This window comes from Lingula anatina, chromosome 8 (assembly GCF_051362555.1).
Source record: "Lingula anatina isolate TDL-2025a chromosome 8, LinAna3.0, whole genome shotgun sequence".
In the NCBI taxonomy this organism is placed as follows: Eukaryota; Metazoa; Brachiopoda; class Lingulata; order Lingulida; family Lingulidae; genus Lingula; species Lingula anatina.
The window spans coordinates 12,538,442-12,558,992 of NC_141774.1; the positions used below are offsets into that span (position 1 = coordinate 12,538,442).

The 20,551-nt window shown below is 36.5% G+C and overlaps 2 protein-coding genes across 3 annotated transcripts in view; one reads left to right on the top strand and one right to left on the bottom strand.

Moving 5' to 3' along the window:
- The window catches only part of LOC106166351 (uncharacterized), a 135,287-nt gene that overhangs the window by 54,511 nt on the left and 60,225 nt on the right, over positions 1-20,551 (bottom strand). The gene's annotated exons all lie outside the window — the stretch shown is intronic.
- Positions 2,769-18,555, top strand: LOC106175458 (beta-1,4-N-acetylgalactosaminyltransferase bre-4). Of its 2 annotated transcripts, none has more exons than XM_013557477.3 (7): positions 2,769-3,233; positions 9,080-9,318; positions 14,850-15,037; positions 15,354-15,476; positions 16,000-16,107; positions 16,861-17,005; positions 18,140-18,555. In XM_013557477.3, exons 1-7 carry the CDS (start codon positions 2,840-2,842, stop codon positions 18,353-18,355), a joined length of 1,413 nt encoding a protein of 470 aa, XP_013412931.2. In that variant the 5' UTR covers positions 2,769-2,839; the 3' UTR covers positions 18,356-18,555. The 2 variants fall into 2 exon arrangements, with proteins under 2 accessions (XP_013412931.2, XP_013412932.2); XM_013557478.2 differs by having other exon boundaries at positions 2,770-2,902.

Below are 20,551 nucleotides of genomic sequence, written 5' to 3' on the forward strand. Positions count from 1 at the left end.
CCCGGCGGACCGCCACGCGGTAGTGTCACAACTAACACAATCTACACATTCATTGAACTTCTTGTGTTCGGGTGGGCCCAGGCCAAATCTAAAACATATATATATATATATAGCCATATTTTATATATCTGCATTTGTAGTTGCAACCTTTTGAAGATGAAACTGATCAGTATTCGAAATTCGAATTAAACCACTCAAGCCTATTTCTATCAAATTGTAAGTTAACATCTGTATCAATCTCCTCAATGCCCTTAAAAGAATATAGAACTTTATTTGTAGCAAAAAAATTGCATTGAAAGAAGCGAAAAGAAAAGAACCTTCCCGGAAATGCTATTTTAGTCCGGTTGCCGTATCATCCATTTCAATTGATACAGATACCGAGGTCAGAATGTCACCTAGATCAAATGAAAACCTCTTCTTAAAGAGATTACGATAAAAACTGGCGTTAAACCCTGGCCTCTTAAACGATATGGCTATTTTCTAAAACGAGCCTTAGATTTGGGAGCACAAATGCACAAATTAGTCACAAATTAGTATAGTAGGCCTACCACAAAGTAAAACCCAGCTTTTCATTACACAAAGAATGTTACCGGCTTCCATCTGGGTGTCTGGCTGAATAATTATCCCCTTACGTTTTTTTTTTTTTTTTTTTTTTTTTTTTTTTTTTTTTTTTTTTTTTTTTATGGTGACTATTTTCAATATGGTGGAAGATACGAGAAACAGCACGCTTGCGCTTTCGGAGATTCTTAGTCGCTGACGAGTCACATATTCTCCCTCTTTCTGCGTCTTTGATGAAAGAGAAAGTAATTTTGACGTCCACGGCCCAATATACAGGTAGTCTGGAGCTTGATACCGTAGATTTCTGTTTCTTTGGTTTAAACAATTAATTAATCACTGCGGTATACTGACAAACAATTAAGAAACAAGAATTTTTGCAGGTATGTGATCTGCTTTGTTTGTTTGTGGTCAGATTTTTGTTCGGCGTCAGAGGTCACTTTTTATATATTTTGGTGTCAAAAAAAATCAGTAGATTGGTAATTGCTCTAAGATAAAGCTTACTGATTTTCACAAGGATCATGCTTATTGCCTATATGTAAAAAATCTCAAATTTTTAAATGAATATGGGAAACGCCCACTGAAATTTAAAACAAATTGCATTTTTTTATGTAATCTCACTGATTGTGTGAAGTGATGCTGGGTCATGCCTCCTTCCAACGTACCAGGTCTCACCCAATTCATCGACCGGGAACGCCAAATGTAGGGGATTTGAACTGTTAATCTGTAAGACGTCTGTGAACGAAACTACACGAATGAATGGATTGTTCATTATAATCTCAAGGACAGTTGGAGGATTGTCACTAGCGACAGAGTGCTCTAACTTCCGTTTGTGAAAATTGGCCGAATATACAACCAGTCAATGCGAAGACTGACTAGTCCGCGGACCAAATATGGCGCGACCCACTGGTAAACGTGCCGAGATTTCATTGCTCTGCCCCTGCTGGAACGGCGCGCGTTAGAGACAGGAATCCATTAATGGAAAGTGCGCGCCATATTTGATCCGTGGACTAGATAGTCCTCAGATCAACTGGTTGTGAACGTGGCCATTAATCAGCACAGCCTGCGAAAGGCTCAAATATCCTGTGCACTCTTTCATTCATTCCTTTGTTTTTGCAGTATTTGTTTTTATATTTTATTTTTCTATTTTAAGTGTGTTATAGTTCGCAACTCCTCGCTCTGCGAGCAGATGTATTTATTACTTTTATTATAATTATTTATTTTATTTTTATTTTTATTATTTCTATTTATTTATATTCACATAACATTTTTATTTTTTTGCGAAATTTGAATCATGTCACATGGGCCTTAGTCCATCAAATTGTTAGACATATCATAATATATAGCACCATATCCTCTGCGTCCTTAGAGTACACAATGCGTGTTAAACCTTTATGCAGCAAAAAAGAAAAAAAATAGAAAAAAAAGGAAGGAAGGAAGGAAGAATAACACGAGAACCTTCCTGGAAATACTATTTATAGTTTGTCACCAGAGCAAATCCCCAGTTCAACTGATATACTATAGATAGCGAGGTCCAACATGTCACCTACACTGTAGATCAAATACAAAGCTCTTTGAAGAGAGATTACTTGAACATAGACTTTGGTTTCTTTGGTTCAAATATTGTTGATCTGCCAAGTTTTTGTCATTATACCGTATTCATCACTACGGTATAATGACAAAAACTTGGCAAATTATAAATTAATTTATAACTTTACGACTGAAATTGATTCCACATATTAAGGGTTAAACTAGATAAATCACTTAATCAACCATAAAAATGCTAAAATTGCCACTTTTTGTAAATGGTGTAAATTAAACCTACTTTCTGCCCCATTTATAAAAAGCATAAAAAGCTAGCAGAAAAATCCGTTCAAATATAATTTAATATGATAATATTTAACCATGTATTTTGGTAATTCTCTTAGTTATAATATTTGAATCTATATACTGGCATTTGGAGGGCTTTTGTGGCAAAAAATTGACTTCATATTCATCTTAAATGCATACAGTGCGTGTTAGATCTTTTTGTTGCGAGGAAACGGAAAAGAAGAAGGAGTTAAAAAGGAACCTTCGAAGAAATACTAATTATAGTATATTTAAGAAATACTATTTATAGTATAACATTCGATTGATAAAGATGCAATCGGCAATGTCAAGGCAAGGTTGATCAAATAAGAAAAACACATGCTGGAACATATTAAGATAAACAAGCTGAGCCAGTCATTGGTGTATTCTCGCGACTTTGATTAATTGCAGAGATGACAGAAGAGCTGAGAACAATATGGCGGCAATTGCCACGCAGCTACCGATACGTGTGCGGTTAAAAAGGATGACTGGGCTTCTGGTGGGTCTTTTATTACTGCAGGCATTGATATTTTACAAGTTTAGGCCTACAGAAAAGCAAAGATACACGAGAAAACGTGACTTAACTCTCAACAACACTGACAGCCGACGTGAATCAGAAGGAATTTCATTCTTATCATTTTTAGCGCAGTATCCAGTTAAAATTATTTTGTCTTTTTATGGCAATTCATTTTCCGTTAACACTTCATATGCATACAGGATGTCAGATACACCATCAAAAGTGAATTCCAGTATTTTAAAAATAAAAGACTCTGTCACCAGGAATGCGGAAGGACTTAATAAGACGTGTTCTATCCAAGAAACGGCTTTAGGTGAGTTTATTTAGGCAGGTTATTGGGACCAAGGGACAAGTCAGATACAAACCAAGTCAGATATCCATCTAGTCAGTCATGCTTTTAAATTCAAAACAAGGTAGTCGTAATTTGAAATGAATCCTCTATACAGTTCCTATCTTTTTATCAAGATATATACATATATATATATATATATATATATAGGCCCTATATATATATATATATATATATATATATATATATATATATATATATATATACAACAGACAATAGAAGTGTCACCCCCTGAATCAGAGTAATAAAATAATAATCAAGTAATCAATAATCAAAGTAGGTAGATCTTGAGTAGTTATAATGCCTGGTCTACATTTTTTTGTGAAATTTGATCTTAATAAAATGATACAAGGAGCATATCATTCCACAGTCATTTATCTCCCCCTAAGTATTGGTTCAGTGGGGGTAACACTTCTATTGTCCAGTGTGGGTATAGGCCCTATATTAGGTTAAAACAAAATTTCTATACTTCCAGATCCCCTTATATTCATATTTTTATATGGACCATACAAAGGTTTTCTATAAAATATAGGTTTTCTATATTAATGACTATTATTTCTATATTTATTTATTTAAATAATTAATTATTTATTTATTTATTTATTTTTGAGAGTGGTGTATTCAAGGTTTTTGCGTCATGACCTTTTCCGATGTGTTTACAATTAACAGGTCGAGTTTTACTAGTAAAATGCAAATGGGTCTTAGTACCACAAAATGAGATATTGGAAAAATTGTAGAACAGCAACACCACCGGATAGTTCTGTGTTTATTTTCAACACAAGATCTGGGTGAAAGTTATGCATTTTTGTTCATGTATTGGTATATACTGTAAAGTTATGCCCCTCCAACTAGTTTCTATTAATTTACACAAAAGGTGTGCTATTTATAAACATGTTATTGTTATATAGAAAATGCTTTGATTTGCTGCTTGGACAAAACTCGAAGTATGGAAAATTGGACTGTTACCTGTTAGAGGAACTTTTAAACTTTAAAAAAATTTTTAGACTTAAAAGTTACAAGTTACAAGTCAAAATATACCACACCTCGAAAATAAGGGACTAAAATGCCTGTTTATCTGTCTAACCCGGTATGCCACAAATACATGAAGGTTCTGACTTTTACAAAGCATCATTTAAAACTTTTTAGTACTAGACCTCCTAAATCATTGTTTATTGTTTTGCTGCTGGGTTATGTCCTTTGCTCTACATAAACTATATGTACCAGATAAGGCGCCAGGTAGCAAGAGGTATATTCAGATATTTAATATTAATAGAATAGATTAAATGATGATAAAATACGTAATATAAATGCATCAAATTGCAATCAGTCGATGAACAATGTAAACCCGTAAAATGCTAAATGAAACATTGATGCATTGCCAATTTAAAGCCAAATTCAACAAAAAAATCTACTAAGATACCTTAAAGGAAAGACGTCATAAATAGAGTGTTTAATTTCAGAAAAGCTCACATAAGCGTCAGATAGACACTGGTGGACAGAATTAACCCAAACCCAACCTTGAATCAGAATTTGCACGTTGTGTGATCTCAAATCCACATATATTATACATGTACATTCTAGGGCAAAATTGACTTCCTCAAAAAGTAATAACATTATAAAGAATTTCGATCTAAAATGTCCCAAATTGTTGGCAATTCAAACAAGCTATTTAATAAAGGAAATTTTAAATTAAATTAAAATTTCTTGGCCAAGAGAGCCATGTTTCTAGGTAATTCATGAAACAGAGATATATTTTCTTTACGTTTTAGAAATGTTCACATAATTAATCTGCGGCCCTGGTAGAGGGTCATATTTATGTACAGTATATTTGTATATGAATCCTCCGAAGCTTCCCTCAGCTGCACTGCCTCCAAGCAACCATACTAAAGGAAAAGTTAGATGTAATACTTATCTTAATCACATAGTCTTATTCATATAGTCATGATTAGAGCTATACCGTCATTGTGTTTTAATCTTTTGTCTTCTAGTGAAGATGAAGGTGAAAATTGTTTAGTTTTGACAAGGGCAAACCCCGACCTCAAAGACGTCACCGCAATGTATGTCACCGCAAGATGCAGTGGACAACAAAATTCACCAGCACCACCAAAACCAGCAATAAATAAATGAATAAAATAATTATAATAATTTTATTATTATAGCGTATTTTTTCGAGCAGCAAGTTACAATACCCTCTCAACTAAACAAAATTGCTGTTAAAGATCATTGCGAGTGATTAGAAGAGTAACACATCACAATCGTATGAATAACATTTTTTTTATTTGCAAGTGCATTATGATAGAGTTATTGATTTGCAAGTATCCCTCTTCATAGGGACACTGTTTACAGTAACTAAGAGGATATGATAAAGATCTATGCAAGTGAAAACACTAAATATCGCTTGTTGCATTGCTGCTGCAGGTCAGTAGTATATTTTCTACTATTTATTTAAAATGGTCATACTTTACTGCTTGCAAACTAGGAGTTTGTTTTATACTTTTTTTCTGGTGAACGCGGTTAACAGGTGGTATGGCGTGGTGTTATACCGGACAGCTACTGAGTCAATTCAAGTTCGATCGGTTTCATTGATATCCCGCTCGGAACGTTCCTAGTTAGATGGCTTCAGATGTTTTTATTTTCATTTTATTTTACACTGAGATAACGTTTGTTTTACCATTGACGTTATACATATAGAGCACAATGAGGTCCACAGCTGTTCACACCTTGGCGGTTTCAGACTTGAGTAGTCTTTACTCTTTCAGTGTTGACTGTGGAGTTGCCCCGGGTACTGTATGAACATGTGAACAGTCTTTAAGGAGCAAGGGCCCAAGATAGGAAGGGGGTAAAGGCAATAGAGGCAACGCGACATTAAAAAAAAATAAAAACTTTTCTCTCTGATAATCCCTCCAAGAAGATAGCACATTTTGATAAAATTGCAGTATGACAGGCAAGGCCCCGTAGGGTTTTAGCTATAGGTCAATTCAAGTGTGATCTGTGGAGTAGCTGGTAAAGGATAGAGATCAATAACCATTCCCATGACAGCACCATTTTAAGGAGCTTTAAGCGAAGAGAAAGAAAATATTATTGTACTCAGGAATATGTTCTTTTTTAAATCGATCATTTTTTCTAAACCATATGGTTTTATTATGCAAAAGATATTTTGCTAGGACCCACGAGAGTCCGCATTCATTCCCGTGACTTCCCGATCCAGAGGCCATGTCGTTATCGTGCTGAACGGACGTGCCTCATCCGGGATTCGAACTCGTGGCTTCTCGTTACCATGGTTGGTGTCGCTTTGGATTGTTTTTCAGCATCCATGCACCCTACCGACTGCGCCTTGACAGACCCCTCCACCCTCTGTACAAACCAGGGTCCCCTTATATTAATCAAAAGCAAAATTTAACATATTATTTCTAGGAAAAAAAACTACACATAACTTGAGAGGACTCGGAACTCGCGCTCAAGTTACTACATAGTTACGGAGTTACCACGAAGCCAAAGAAGATTCGTAGCTAGGTCCTGTATCAAATGGAAACTTTTAACCTCGTCAGTGAGAGGGAAAGTTTGGGTGTACATGTGTTTATCTGCTATTGCAATCTATAGTCCCAATGACCATTCCCATGACAGCAACATTTTAGGGAGCTTAATGTGAAGATCGCTTTTATTGATAGTCCCGCTCGGGACGTTCAGATGTTTGTTTTTTTTTTCATTTGCTTTTAACATATGGCCCACGAAAACTATATGGTTTTATTATGGTTATTACCGTTTTATTATGCAGAAGGTAATTTACTAGGACCCAAGATAGCCTGCACATTTATAAATTCTCCTTTTTTTGTCAATTTCTCCACAACAGATAACACCAATCTTTTTTTACAGCATTATATTGATATATATACTGGTATGCAACATTTATATCTCTTCCTATAACCAGGCTCTAAGACACCGCATCCATCTGAAAACAAAAAAAAAAAAAAAAAAAAAAAAAAAAAAAATATATATATATATATATATATATATATATATATATATATATATATATATATATATATATATATATATATATATACAGGGTTGCTACTTAATATGGAATATTTTTTATCATTGTTATTTTTGAGTGCTGATTAAAATTTTTTTGGCTTGAGTCATTAAAAAAGTATGTCACTGAGTGATAATAACATCCAGTCTTCTGTTGTGAGATATTTTGTTCAATGATATTAAATCTGACATAAGATGCCATTCAAAAGAAAGGAACACCCCCAGAAAACCATATCAACAGTTTGATGTCAGTATAAACTTTGAGATAAGATATTAAAGAAAATGATAGCCTCCGGACAGTGATATGTTACACAGTCAAAGAACTCACTACAGTAAATCATGAAAAGTCAGTAATTGCGGGTATGACCTCCAGAAGCCGCTTGCAGCGCCCTCATCCTACATGGCATACCCTGTGACACGTTTTTTAGAGTTTGGCTGGGGATATCATTCCACGCAGTGATATTTGCCTGTCGCAGTTCATCACTATTTCCCGGCCGAGGACCATAGCTATTAATTCTGTGAGTTACTTCCGCCCACAGATTTTCAATTGGGTTCATATCTGGAGAGTTTGCAGGCCAGGGCAGTTGCTGAACCCATTGGTTTTGAAGAAAAACAGTGATTCTGCGGCCTCGATGTGGGGTTGCGCAGTCGTCTTGGTACACAAAGTTGTTCCTGAAGATGACTCTTACCAATCGAAGCATTGTTTGCTGTAGAATGTTTCTGTAGGAATCCTGGATGAGGTTGCCTCCTAGAAAAACCAACTGGTTCTGGGCACCAACATGAAATGCTCCCCAAACAGAGACGTTACCATCCCCTGCTTGCACCCAAGGCAGTACACAATCATCGGTTTATGTCCCTCGTACACGTCGGTGGACACGAATTCGACGATCAACCCTAAAAAATCCATATCTGGCCTCATCACTGAAAACGACGTGATTCCAGTGTTTTGGCTGCAAACGCACGTGGTCCCCAGCCCATTGCAGACGTCGCTGTATATGACCTCCTGTTAACAGTGGTTTCCCTACTGGCCTTTGTGCAAAATAACCGGCTTGCAGTAATCTCTTGTTCACGAGGAACCTTGAAACGGGCGTTTGAATGACATTCTGCCTCTCTTTTCTGAGGACACTGGTTGTCTTTGTACGACCAGCACGGCGTCCTCTAGGGAGAAGGCGATCCTGTCTTCTTGGTGTGATACGCGGACACCCTGGTCGAGGTATTGGAGTAGGTGCCCCTGTTGCAGCAATTCTTTGGAGGACTTCACAAACGGTTCCTTTATAAATGTTGAATTACCTGGCAATGGCTGTCCGTTTCTGGCCATTTTCTCTTAGAGCAAGAATCCCATAGTAAGCTGCGTTGCTTAGCTGTCGAACCATATCTTCACTAATGTACCTGCCAAGTTTCAGAGCGATCCCTTTGTTGCTTCTCTAAACACACTCCAAAGATTGACCACACCCATGCGTTTTTATACAAGGGCAGAAATTGCCGAAAAGACCACCCCTCACATTTCTGACCACAGAACATGCAACTGCATGCATCAATTGTTTCGAGAGTTGTGTGGTAATTAGGTAACACACCTGGCTACACATGGAGTGACACCTCAGCTTTGGATTTAAAGTAGTTAGAGAGAAATTAAATATTTTGTAGAAAATTTACTCGCCAAAAAATAATATTCCATATTAAGTGGTAACCCTGTATATATATATATATATATATATATATATATATATATATATATATATATATATATATATATATAATTTTTTTCTTTTTTTTTTCAGCTAGAAGACGAATGGTGAACTTGAATCCGCCATCTTGGAGAGAGCTTGAGAACAAATTTAAAGATACTGGTTTACTACCAGGAGGCCTCTGGAGACCAAAGAACTGTAATCCCAACGTTCACGTCGCCATTATAATACCTTTCCGAGGACGGGATTCACAGCTGAGAGTTTTTCTTAATAACATGATTCCGTTGTTTCAGAAACAAAACTTAGACTACGGGATATTTGTTGTAGATCAGGTAAGTCAGTCTTAATTTTTCACGTTTTGAATTTTCTGTTTAAAAATCTATTTTTGACATCATATAATAATAATAATAATAATAATAATAATATTTTTGTAAATGGCATTCGTCTAAGCGTTACCTAAAATTACTGAGACATTTTAAAAGGAACATTAAGAACACGTATGGAAGTCAAAGGTAGATATTATCGTATATACATATATATATATACCACTTTCCGCCTAAACACGCACTGTTCACAGTTCCCCAAGGTATTAAGGCTGTTGTGCATTGAGAAGACCCTGTCTTCACGGTGTCCCTTGTTACACGTTCTGAGCTGGGTAGCTGATACCACCATTCTGAATACAGCACTGACCCCCCCCCCACACCCCCTATCACTCGGACTCTGCAGCTGATGAAGGTCACCTGTTGACCGAAAAGAGCTTTCTGCAACCAGTCCCCCCTCCCCCCCCACCACCACCACCAGGCTGTACGTCACCCGTAAAACCATTCTCTTTTTTGGTAAAAATCACACAGAGGTGAGACGCCTCTTTCCACACCACGCTGAGGTGAGACGCCTCACAACAAGCAAGGTAAAAGTAGTACACCGTACAACGGCTATGAACAGTTATTTTATCAGATCAAAAAAAAAAATGATACATCTAATCACTCTGTCAAACAGACGTAAAAGAAACATATCTACAGTATAGAAATCACAGCATTCTTTTTTAATCTCGAGCGTCCCGCAAACAATCTCAAAACTTTTAACTAGGGGCGCTGTCAAAACACACGTCCCCAGGGGCCCAGCCTTGGATCGTGTTATTTTGATAAGAGGTAGTTTAACCAAGGCATGAGCCGACCACCCCAAACACAATTTAACACCTTCCTAATTTGAGGTGAGATAGCAGTCGGTATGGGCATAACTTCAGCCCTGAATAAGATTTTATCGCGAGTACAATCCCGTGCCGTCATATTTTGGGTTAAATATTTTTGTTATGGAGTTTTGAGCCCATAATTATAGATTTTCATAAAACAAGGGCACTACTTTGCTTTATCGCTGGCAGGATTTTGGACTAGTAAATGATGTCATTAAATTGGCGTTTAAAAAGAAATTTGAGAAATCGATTATCCAATTTTTACCCAAAAATCACAATAACGATGTCACCCGTAATATAACATGAGTGTTTTAACATGTTAATTAATTTAGTCACCGAACACTAAAGATTTAACAGTTATCCAAAAGAAGGCAGTATGTGAATCAGTAAATAAGAAGTTTTTGGCGAACGCTTACAGTATCCTTAGCTTAAGATATTGAAAGTTTAAGGTACATACGAACCGAGCATCGGTGGAGCGTGGATTCCCAGTAACACATGTAAACCACTTCTACTAGTTTCTTATACGACTCTTATAAATTCGACATGCCAAGAGATAAACTGAATAAATCACCCGATCAGGCATAAAAGAGCTTTAGAGTGCTCCTTTCTTTAAATTTTTGGTTGTCAATTTAACCTACTTTCGTGACCTACTTTTCTGCCCCATTGACATACAGCATAGAATGCTAGCAGAAAAATCTGTTCAAACATCACTTTCCGGTAAAATTAAACAATGTCTTTTGGTAATTCTCTTAGTTATACTACTTGAAACTACAGACTTGACATTTAATATGGAATATTTCAGTTTCGAAGGTATGCCTAGGTAAAAATGCTTTCTTTTTTCAAAAAAAATCCGATCTCTTATAAGGTATGTGAATGGAGAAGTGTGTTGACAGGTGTGTCGCTACCAATTAACTGAATACCAGGTTTGTTGCGCTGCTGCATTATGTAATATGCAGTGATTTAATTGGGTAGTGCTCCTTTGGGCAGATCAAAGCTTGGCTGTGGCAAGGCATGGTTCTGTCAAAAAAGTATCCATATGTCGGCAACTACTGCATAGAAGAATTAGAAATTTTGCATACCAATGGTCGGTTTTGCAGTGTGTAAAATGAACTATGCGGTGCTTTACAAATTTGTTAATCTGTGGCAGAATGGCGAGAAAAAGACAGACATTGCCAGACAGATAATTGCGCCAAACGAAACGGTCCGCATAGTTTTATAGAGTAATGCCTAGACTGATGTACCTACACAGAGGCCACACCCAATGTATTGAAATCTTACCACCAGGGTACAGGACCAACTGTCTTTCTGGATTTGCTGTTGCAACTAAACAAAAACCACCCAGTCTCTTCAGAATGAGGGGTAAATTGCCACCAAAATGCATTTTTCAAGGCCCTTAGCAAACACCAAACTGGTTTTAGCAGGTTAGAATACCAGACGACCTCTGAGCAACCCACTGTAAACAGAAAAAACATCTTTGTATGTTTCTCTAATAAACTGGGGACCTTGACCGATTCTGGGTTGAACACTGAAACCTCGTGGCATTCTTTATTGAGGTCAGATTTCACCTGTAGTGCTCAACTTGTCAAAACGGAGTTTACAGACATCCAGATGAGTCCAACGACGAAGCGTGTGACGCGTCTAAAGTGACTAAGGTCATTAACAGCGTCAGTATTTGGAGTGGATACCACATTGGTGCCAAAACACAAATGGTAGCCATCGACGAAAACCTGAACCAGATCAAATAAAGGGATAATCTGGCAACCACTTGACTATCATTTGATAGGGGACAACTTAGGAACAATTTAAGGTTGCACGGTGAGATTGCCGGTTCACACAGAGTACTTTTAATAGCAGATTACTTACCGAACCAAGGGAATGAGCAGCTACATTGGTCATCAAAATCGCCATATTTGAACCACATAGACAATATGTGGGTAGGCCATTGCTCGCCGAATCAATGGCCTACATGTTCTACAACTAAACTGGACCAAATTGGACAGATTGTGACCGATGCCTAGAATGTTATTCCAGGTTGAACTCTTAAAACCTATTCCAAGGAATGCCTTGCCACTTGAGAGCGCTGATAGCAGCCAGAATAGGTCAGGCGTAACAGCAACTGTTACTGTGACTAGACACTGACATGGGGGTCCTTTGTGGAGCGTGAAACTCTTTTACAGACAATAATTTGGAAAATATGGAGATCCCAAATATCTCTTTTAATGGTTGTTATATGACATAGAATAGGCAACGTGTTTTTGTTTGCTTCTCTGGCGAATTCCATTAATGAACTGATGTCACAATGACATCAAAGAGTTAATCAAAAGTTATTTAAACACTATTTTAATCCTTATTTTCATTTATCAGTCAGCAAAATAGGAAAAAACTGATGAAAAATGATTTGGAAAAAAATATTCCATATTAAATGTCAAGTCTGTATATACTGGCATTTGGTTGGTTTTTATGACAAAAAATTGACTTTGTATGTTTCTTTAATAACAGATTTTACAAACATTCTTTGACTGACAGGCAAGCGTTGATCGTGCACAGTCGAGGTCACATGTTGATGTTTCTTTGCTTTGGTTTTTTTATCTATCAGCTGTATTTTGAACCTTGATCCCGGTGAATAGATGCCTGATTGGAAGAGGTTTTGAAATGTCGTGATTGTGTAAGATTGTGGTACCTATCACAGCCCTCATTTCCCACATAAAGTCTGCTCAGGGGCGGATCCAGAGCTATTTACTGACAGTCTTCCAAATTATCCTTGTTGATGTATCGACCAATTTTGACCGTCTTCCAACAGAAAAAATTAGATACCCGTCAATGTTAACTTGAAAGTCTGACCGTCTTCTGGAAGACCCAGAAGACGGCCTAAATCCGCCCCTGCTGCTGGTAAATCTCACATAATTTTTACAAATGAAACCCTATTTGCTAATTGAAAACATTGCTAATCCAACTGTGATGCAACAAAGAGGTTGGCAATCAGGAGAGGTTGGCAATCAGGAAGGACATTGAAATTTCAACAAAACAAAATATTGTACAAATCGTATGCGATTCATCTTGAATGGCCACCTTTTTGTTTTACATAACCTCGTTCATAGACACAATCAACATTTTTTTTATATATTGTTCATTGAAAACATAAAATTAATTACAGTTTCAAACTATGGCAAAGGGTGAAAAAAGAAAATCACATTCTGTTATTCAGTGTTATAAACGTCATTGAAAATTAACCACTTTTCCTGCTAACAGATATCTAAACAAATTGCCGAAGCGGTTACCATGAGTTTGCTGTCTATGTTAACTTTTTGTTTAATTTATTTAGTGTTATTCGATTTGGCAGTGTCAGGAATAACTTTTAGACTGAAATACTTTAAACGCATTCAGATATATTCGGAGAACCCCTTATATATGATCACCCAAACACATAAAAACGGACTTGTGCAGAAGCTCAAACCTCAGTTAGCAGTACCCTCTACCAGGGCCACAGATTGATTTTTCACCAGTTATTTACTTATAAGTCTTTGGTTCATTTATGGCACTCTCGAGTCTCTGCTATGCTTCGCGATGGTGTAAAGAGTGCACAATATTAATCTGCAGCCTTGACAGAGGTTAAGTTAGTAGTAGGCACCTGTGTTGTGAACCTGTGAAAGACCCACGTGAAAGATCTGGGTGTTTACTTTGACTCTACATTCTCAATGGACAGACAAGTCGCAAATATCACCCAAGTCCAATCGAGCATTGTCAACATCGGATACATCTGTGCTATTCGAAATTACTTGGATTAAACATGTGTCATTCATGCAGTGATTTCCTCTCGCCTCGATTACGAGTGTTTTATCGATCACTCCGCCCCCTTACCTACTGAACTTAAGTCAAACATAACACTCCAAATCGAAATTCAAGAACACTCAATTAATTATCACTGATACCATGTAAAGTCGGACTTCAACCCTATGGCGACCTCCCTCAACAAGTTGTTTTCCATCCTGATAAATGGAACAGTCTTGCAATAAACCTTACAATCATGGAGACCCAGGAGAAGTTTAAAAAAGAGATTAAAGCTTTTAAACATATTGTAGCTGAAATGACTGGATTTTAAACTGTGAACTTAAATATGTACTAAACTGTATATTTACTTTATAAATATCTTAGCTGTTCATTGTACTCCTATTTATAATGTATAAACATTTTTAAATTATTGCATTGTTATGTCTACTGAACATTTTAAATGGATTTAAGATTTTGAATAATATTATCATTTATGTTATTATGATAATGATGGATTAAGAACACCCTGAGTAACTGCTTACAATTTATAGAAAGACAGGGCACTAGACACTATGGTATTTCATCATATCTATTAATACAACATAAAAGTGAAAACCCCATTGGGGTACGTGTCCAATAACCGAAGATAAGTTGGTTTTAGGGCTTTTTTTATCTTTCCATCGGTCCGAAGATTAGGTGGTCAGAATTTTTCTGTTGATTTAATAATAAACATTTTCATAAGCTGAGCAGTGGACAAGAACTGCACATTAAAAAAATATGGACCAGCTTTCGTTCTTCCAATGTTACTTTCAGTTTATTGATCCTTCTTATGTCATAAACACAACAATTTATTGAACTTCTTAAACTTGTTTATGTTTAATGGGCGTTTTTCTGTTGCATGCTCAGCGTGAAGGCCCTCCATTCAATCGCGCCATGCTAATGAACATTGGTTTCATGGAATCATCAAAGTTAGGAAACTACAACTGCTTCATCTTCCACGATGTAGATTTAATAGCAGAGAATGAGTTCAATATATACAGATGTGCGGAGAAACCTAGGCATATGTCAGTGCTTATTGACAAATATAACTACAAGTATGTGCGTCCACCTTGTAAAAGGTGATGTTTGTATTCGTCTGTTTGTCTGTCTGTCTGCCTGTCTGTCTTCTTGCTTGTCGGGTCATGTTTGTCAGTTGATATTATTTGACTTTCTCTTTTTTGCACCAAAACGGCATCTTTTGCATTTTTATTATGTTGCAAAATATTTGTTCACCCACCATTAAGCAAAAATCTTTTTTTTTTTTTTCGTTCGACCGACTCAAAAGAAAAATATTCTTGAAATATAATCTTGCTTCTAAATGTTTGAGAAACTTTTGACTGATAACGGCCATTTGTTTTCTTTCGCTTCCAGGGTTCTTTACAAAGACATATTCGGTGGCGTGACTGCGTTAACTAGAGAACACATGCAGAAAGTGAACGGGTTTTCTAATGTTTATTTTGGATGGGGAGGAGAGGATGATGATATGTCGAAAAGGTAAAGATGATTTTTAAATGGTTTGTTATTTTAAAAAAATTTAAACATTTTACTCATCGAGTTATTATTGTAACAAATTGAAAGGTCAAAATGTAGGTAAGTGCTCATTCATGTACGTGCTCTCTACCCTGTAGTTCCAGTCCAAAGCCAAACATTGGCTTTTTTGTTAGAATATTTTGGTTAGACATTGGACCCATCATACACGATGGAGTTAAAGGTACACATAAGAAGATTTCTGCACCAAAATTCATATTTAAACAATTATCCCGGGGCAAACGGCACTTTCCAGCGATTTTTTAACCCTTAATCTGTTTTTCCTGACACATGCCATACAGGTAACTTTGTAACAATTTTGGAAAAAGCAATTAGTCAAAACCTACGCTTAAGCGATGATTTTCAAGTACGGATGCCATTTTCATGCTTGACGACTAGACTTTTCAAGCATAAGTTCAACAAAAAGCAATCCATGCACTTAGAATTATTTGTGCCTATTTTCTCAATTTTAATCTAACCACTTTTGCAGAATTCGGGACAAAAACGGCCCTGGTCTAAGCAGTGTTCCCGGTGAGATTGGACGGTATAAAATGATCAAACACCAGCACGAAAAAAGTAACCCTATAAATTCCTTGAGGTATGTTACATTTTTAATGAAACAAATCGAAAAATAAAGAAGATGAATGTTTTGACTGGTGTTAAAAACATGATTGTGACTTCGTTTTGGTAGCCACTCAGAGTCATTTGTCATATGTAGAGTTGGTGCCAAAACGAGACAACTGTATGGCATCTGAACAAGCCGAAAAACACGTATCACATAGACAATAAATTAAGTATTTTAACCAATCTAATTGCAGAGTTTTTGTTCAATATGTGATAAGGTATTAAGGCCTAGATTACATTTGCAATGCGATGCCCGTACGGTGCCATATACTATCCGTAATGCCCTTTGTCTATATCTCTTAGATTTTATTTTAATATAAATATATGTTTTTTAATAAGATTGATTTTTAGTAGTGTAAATTTTAAATGGTTTCCAATGAGAGTTTATGATTAAATATTGTAGTCATTTTAATGATTTTAGTATAGTAGCCATTATTGTAAGGCGCCTTGAGATAGAATGTAAGGCGCCATATAAGAATCTTATTATTATTATTATTATTATTTTCGTACGGCGTCTGAGCGGAGGTAGGCGGTGGTCTTGCGAAATCGCACGGGATCGTATGGATGTAAGGTCATGTTATGTAGACATACTCGGCGTAGCCCGTAGCTCCTCACGGTTAAAAAAATCATACAGTCAGTTTCATCGCTCGGCGCCCGTAAAAATATAATCTAGACCTAACTCAGGCGCATTGGAGCCCCATTGGTTAATATTAATGTTTTACTGCAGGTGGGATCTGTTGAAATCAACCCTCAACATGTGGAAGTCAGATGGACTGAGCAGCTTGGAGGGACGATATTCTATACTGAAATTAGAACGACGCCCCCTGTATACTTGGATTTACACGGATGTTGATGAAAAGGCTATTTTATGGGTATGTACCTGTATTGCAGGATAATTTTTGAACATGTTCCTAGGTACGTTCACTAAAGTGAGGTGGCTTAATGAAAGAATCGTGACTTGGTGGATAAAGGCACCAGGTTTGGCATGCGGTTACCTTTTAACTTACTGAATCAAAAAAAAAAAAAAAAAAAAAAAAAACACCCTCAAGACTAAGGATAATTTTTACAAAAATTCCAAGATGGTCGCCAATTCATAATTTTTTCACGTAAAAGTAAATTTGGGAGATAGTTTGCCAAAAGACTGCATTTCAGATTGCACAAGGAATATTCCTATGGCATATGGCGGCCATCTTGAATTTTCTTAAAATTCCTAAACATACGCTCTGCATAGGGACAACAGAGATTTGAAAATACTCAAGAAAAAAGATTATTTGTAACTTTATTTCATCATAAACCCTCCCTCTCTGGCATTTACCGAAACCAATCTCATATGGCAAATGGCAGCAACCTTGGATTTTTAAAAGCCCATTGAAACACGCTGTATTATAAGGGTAAGCAGGATGTGAAAAACACTGATAAACAAACTTTATTTGATAACAGCTATTTGAGATAAGTGTTTTAACATAATGTAGAATCTCATTGACAATAGGTCATCTTCTATTTATTTTTATTTTATTTTTACTAAATAGATAATTTTTTTCTGATGGTTATGGGGCTAACTAGATTTGATATGTCAAAAGGGTAATTTGGTGGCTTTTTCCACCCTTTCACGATTTTTTAATTTTTTTATACTAAGCCATCTTTCTATACTAGTTGTAGCCTTTTCTTTTGCGCTTGTCGATCTGGGCCAGTAGCAATATTTTCCTTTTTAAAACGAACTCTTTACTTCTTCTAGTCTAGAAAAAAGGCACACCTTACATCATGTGTTTTTTAGAATTATCTTGCACTGCTTTTGATACATTATCTTTTGTGAAAAAAGCTAGCAAAAGTCTGGAAAGATGGGACCGAAATACAAAATTATTATATACGTATATAAATTTATCAACATTTTAATTCCATTGTTCCATTGATGTTTCTGCTTAGATTCTTGCAGCTAATCAAGTCAGGTACATGTTTATTTGTCTTCACAAAGTTTGCTCAAGGTTTGCTTTCGCTTTGTGTTATAGGACGATGCCATGGCAAAATATCGGAAGAATTCTTGGGTGCAATACTTACTTACGTTAAATCATACCTTTATAACTGCATCACCTTCAATTTCTGACGGAGCAAGGACGATCCACAGTATTGACCTGTTTGTGAAATCACCATGTATTCCAAAATGTCTTTCTTTTATCAGTCTCTGTGTTATTAGTATTTGTGTCATTATTTTAACCAATTTGTGAGACTGACTTTTACTGGTAGTAATAATTATCTTTATTGCATTGGCGTCTATTAATATATTAGCGCCTTTTTCAAAGAGACCATGTTGTTTAGATTATGTCAAGTCTTCTTTAACTCTAGATTACAGTAGAGAAATTTGACTATTTCAGTTTGACCCCGATGAGGAAACTGTTTTAGACAACTGAAATAAAGCATTTGGCTGCGTAAATATTTCTTACTTTTCTTCGTTTACATATCCTGGTTTGAAGATAATCTGCAAATTCGGTCTTTTTTTTAATTTATGATTTAAGGGTACCGTTAGCGCTTGTGATCATCCAGCTTCCAAAGATGAGGTTTTCCTGTATCAAATTATTGTATAGTGCATCTGACATGTTGATTAACCCTCCCCCCCGGAAAAATAAAATATCGGCGTTTATATCCTTCATTTCTAAGCACAAGAATATAATCACGTCATTCAAGCGTTTATCGAGAAGTTAACACATTTCTATGTCAAGGGCATATAGCAATCAGTATGGAGAGTTACTCAATCCCTGAACAAGATCTTATCTCCAGAAATTAGCATGGAAGACTACAAGTGCAAGGGCCCCATTCCCGTGCCGTAATTATAGTTTACATGTTTTTGTCCATAAGTTTTGAGCCCCTAATTTAAAGGTACATATGAACCGAGCATCGGTGGAGCGTGGATTCCCAGTAACACATATAAACCACTTCTACTAATTTCTTATACAGCTCGAATAAAGTCGACATGCCAAGGGATAAACTGAATAAATCATTGGATCAGCCTTAAAAGAGCTTCAATCCGCCCCTTTCTTTAAATTTTGGTCAAAAATTTAACCTACTTATGTGACCTACTTTTCTGCCCCTTGTATATACAGTATAGAAAGCTGGCAGAAAAATCCGTTCAAATATCATTTAAGAGTAATATTAAGCATTGTCTTTTGGTTCTTCCCATAGTTATCTTATTTGAAACTATATGCTAGCATTTGGTTGGTTTTTGTGGCAAAAATTGACTTCATATGCACCGTTGGTAAGGAGGTGAAGGAGATATTTGACAAACCGATTTTGCATTTCCCCCAAAATTACGATTATGACGTCATTGGTACGATATGGCATCTGTGTAAATACACAGGAATTAATTCAGTGAACAGTGAAGATTTGTGCATTATCCAAAATTATGTAAGACAGTAAATATGAGAAGTTTGTTTTTGCGCTAAAACTGACCGTCCCCGTAAATCGATTGTAGCTGCTATGAAGTGGATTTCTGCAGATTCAGTAGTGGAAGGGGGGGCATGTATATAGCAGAAAAGCATTGCAGTCATGAAGCTTCTGAAAAAGTAAATTGAAAATTAAATACGGAGGAAATAACACTGAATGACACAAAACATTCACAAATGTGGCACCCAAGTTTCTAGCTGTATTTTCTGATAAAAGCATAAGCCCCACTGAGCGCTACATAAAAGTTACGTGTGCACTGTACATACACGGCGCAGTACATTCACATTGTGTTTAGTGAAAACTAAACAATATACATGTAAATAGTTTTATTTTGAACATATATCCCTGGTCGATTTTTCATTGTGGCATTTTTTGACAAACATTATGTCATTAATACCGCACTAAGTGATAATTACACAGTACCGTTCTACTAGTATTTGAAACATATCATATTAGTCACTTTCATTGTGGCACGTCCTTTCTGACAAATACTATATCTAGAGGTTCTAGAATAATCCCTTCCCTGTAAAGCCCTGTGTTTTTAAATATTTCCCTGATTGCATTCCCACGTTTTGTGGAATCAGGACCGTAAACAGCGCTGTGAACTGCGTACTCTATAGTCCAGACATCCACGGTGACGTGTTCCCATGGAAACGATTTGAGAACGTCTAATTCGGCACCCTCTACGTCCAAACTAAAGTAGTCTACGTGGTTCCGGCCTATGGCGGCTAGGAGAGAGTGGATGGGAAAACATTGTATACGACTTTTTCCTTCAATGACGTGTTGTTCCCCTTTAGGAATTGCATGGCCTTTTTTAGGTATTCCTCCTATCTCCCGTGCGAACGTAAAATCAACCATTGCGGGACTGCGGCCCGTTGCCAAGCACGTATTAGCAACATAAGTTTTCCTAAAAAGAAGTAAAAATAAGACATACACATTCTCATCTATCCAAAGTATAAATCTATATGTGCAGGTGTGAACAG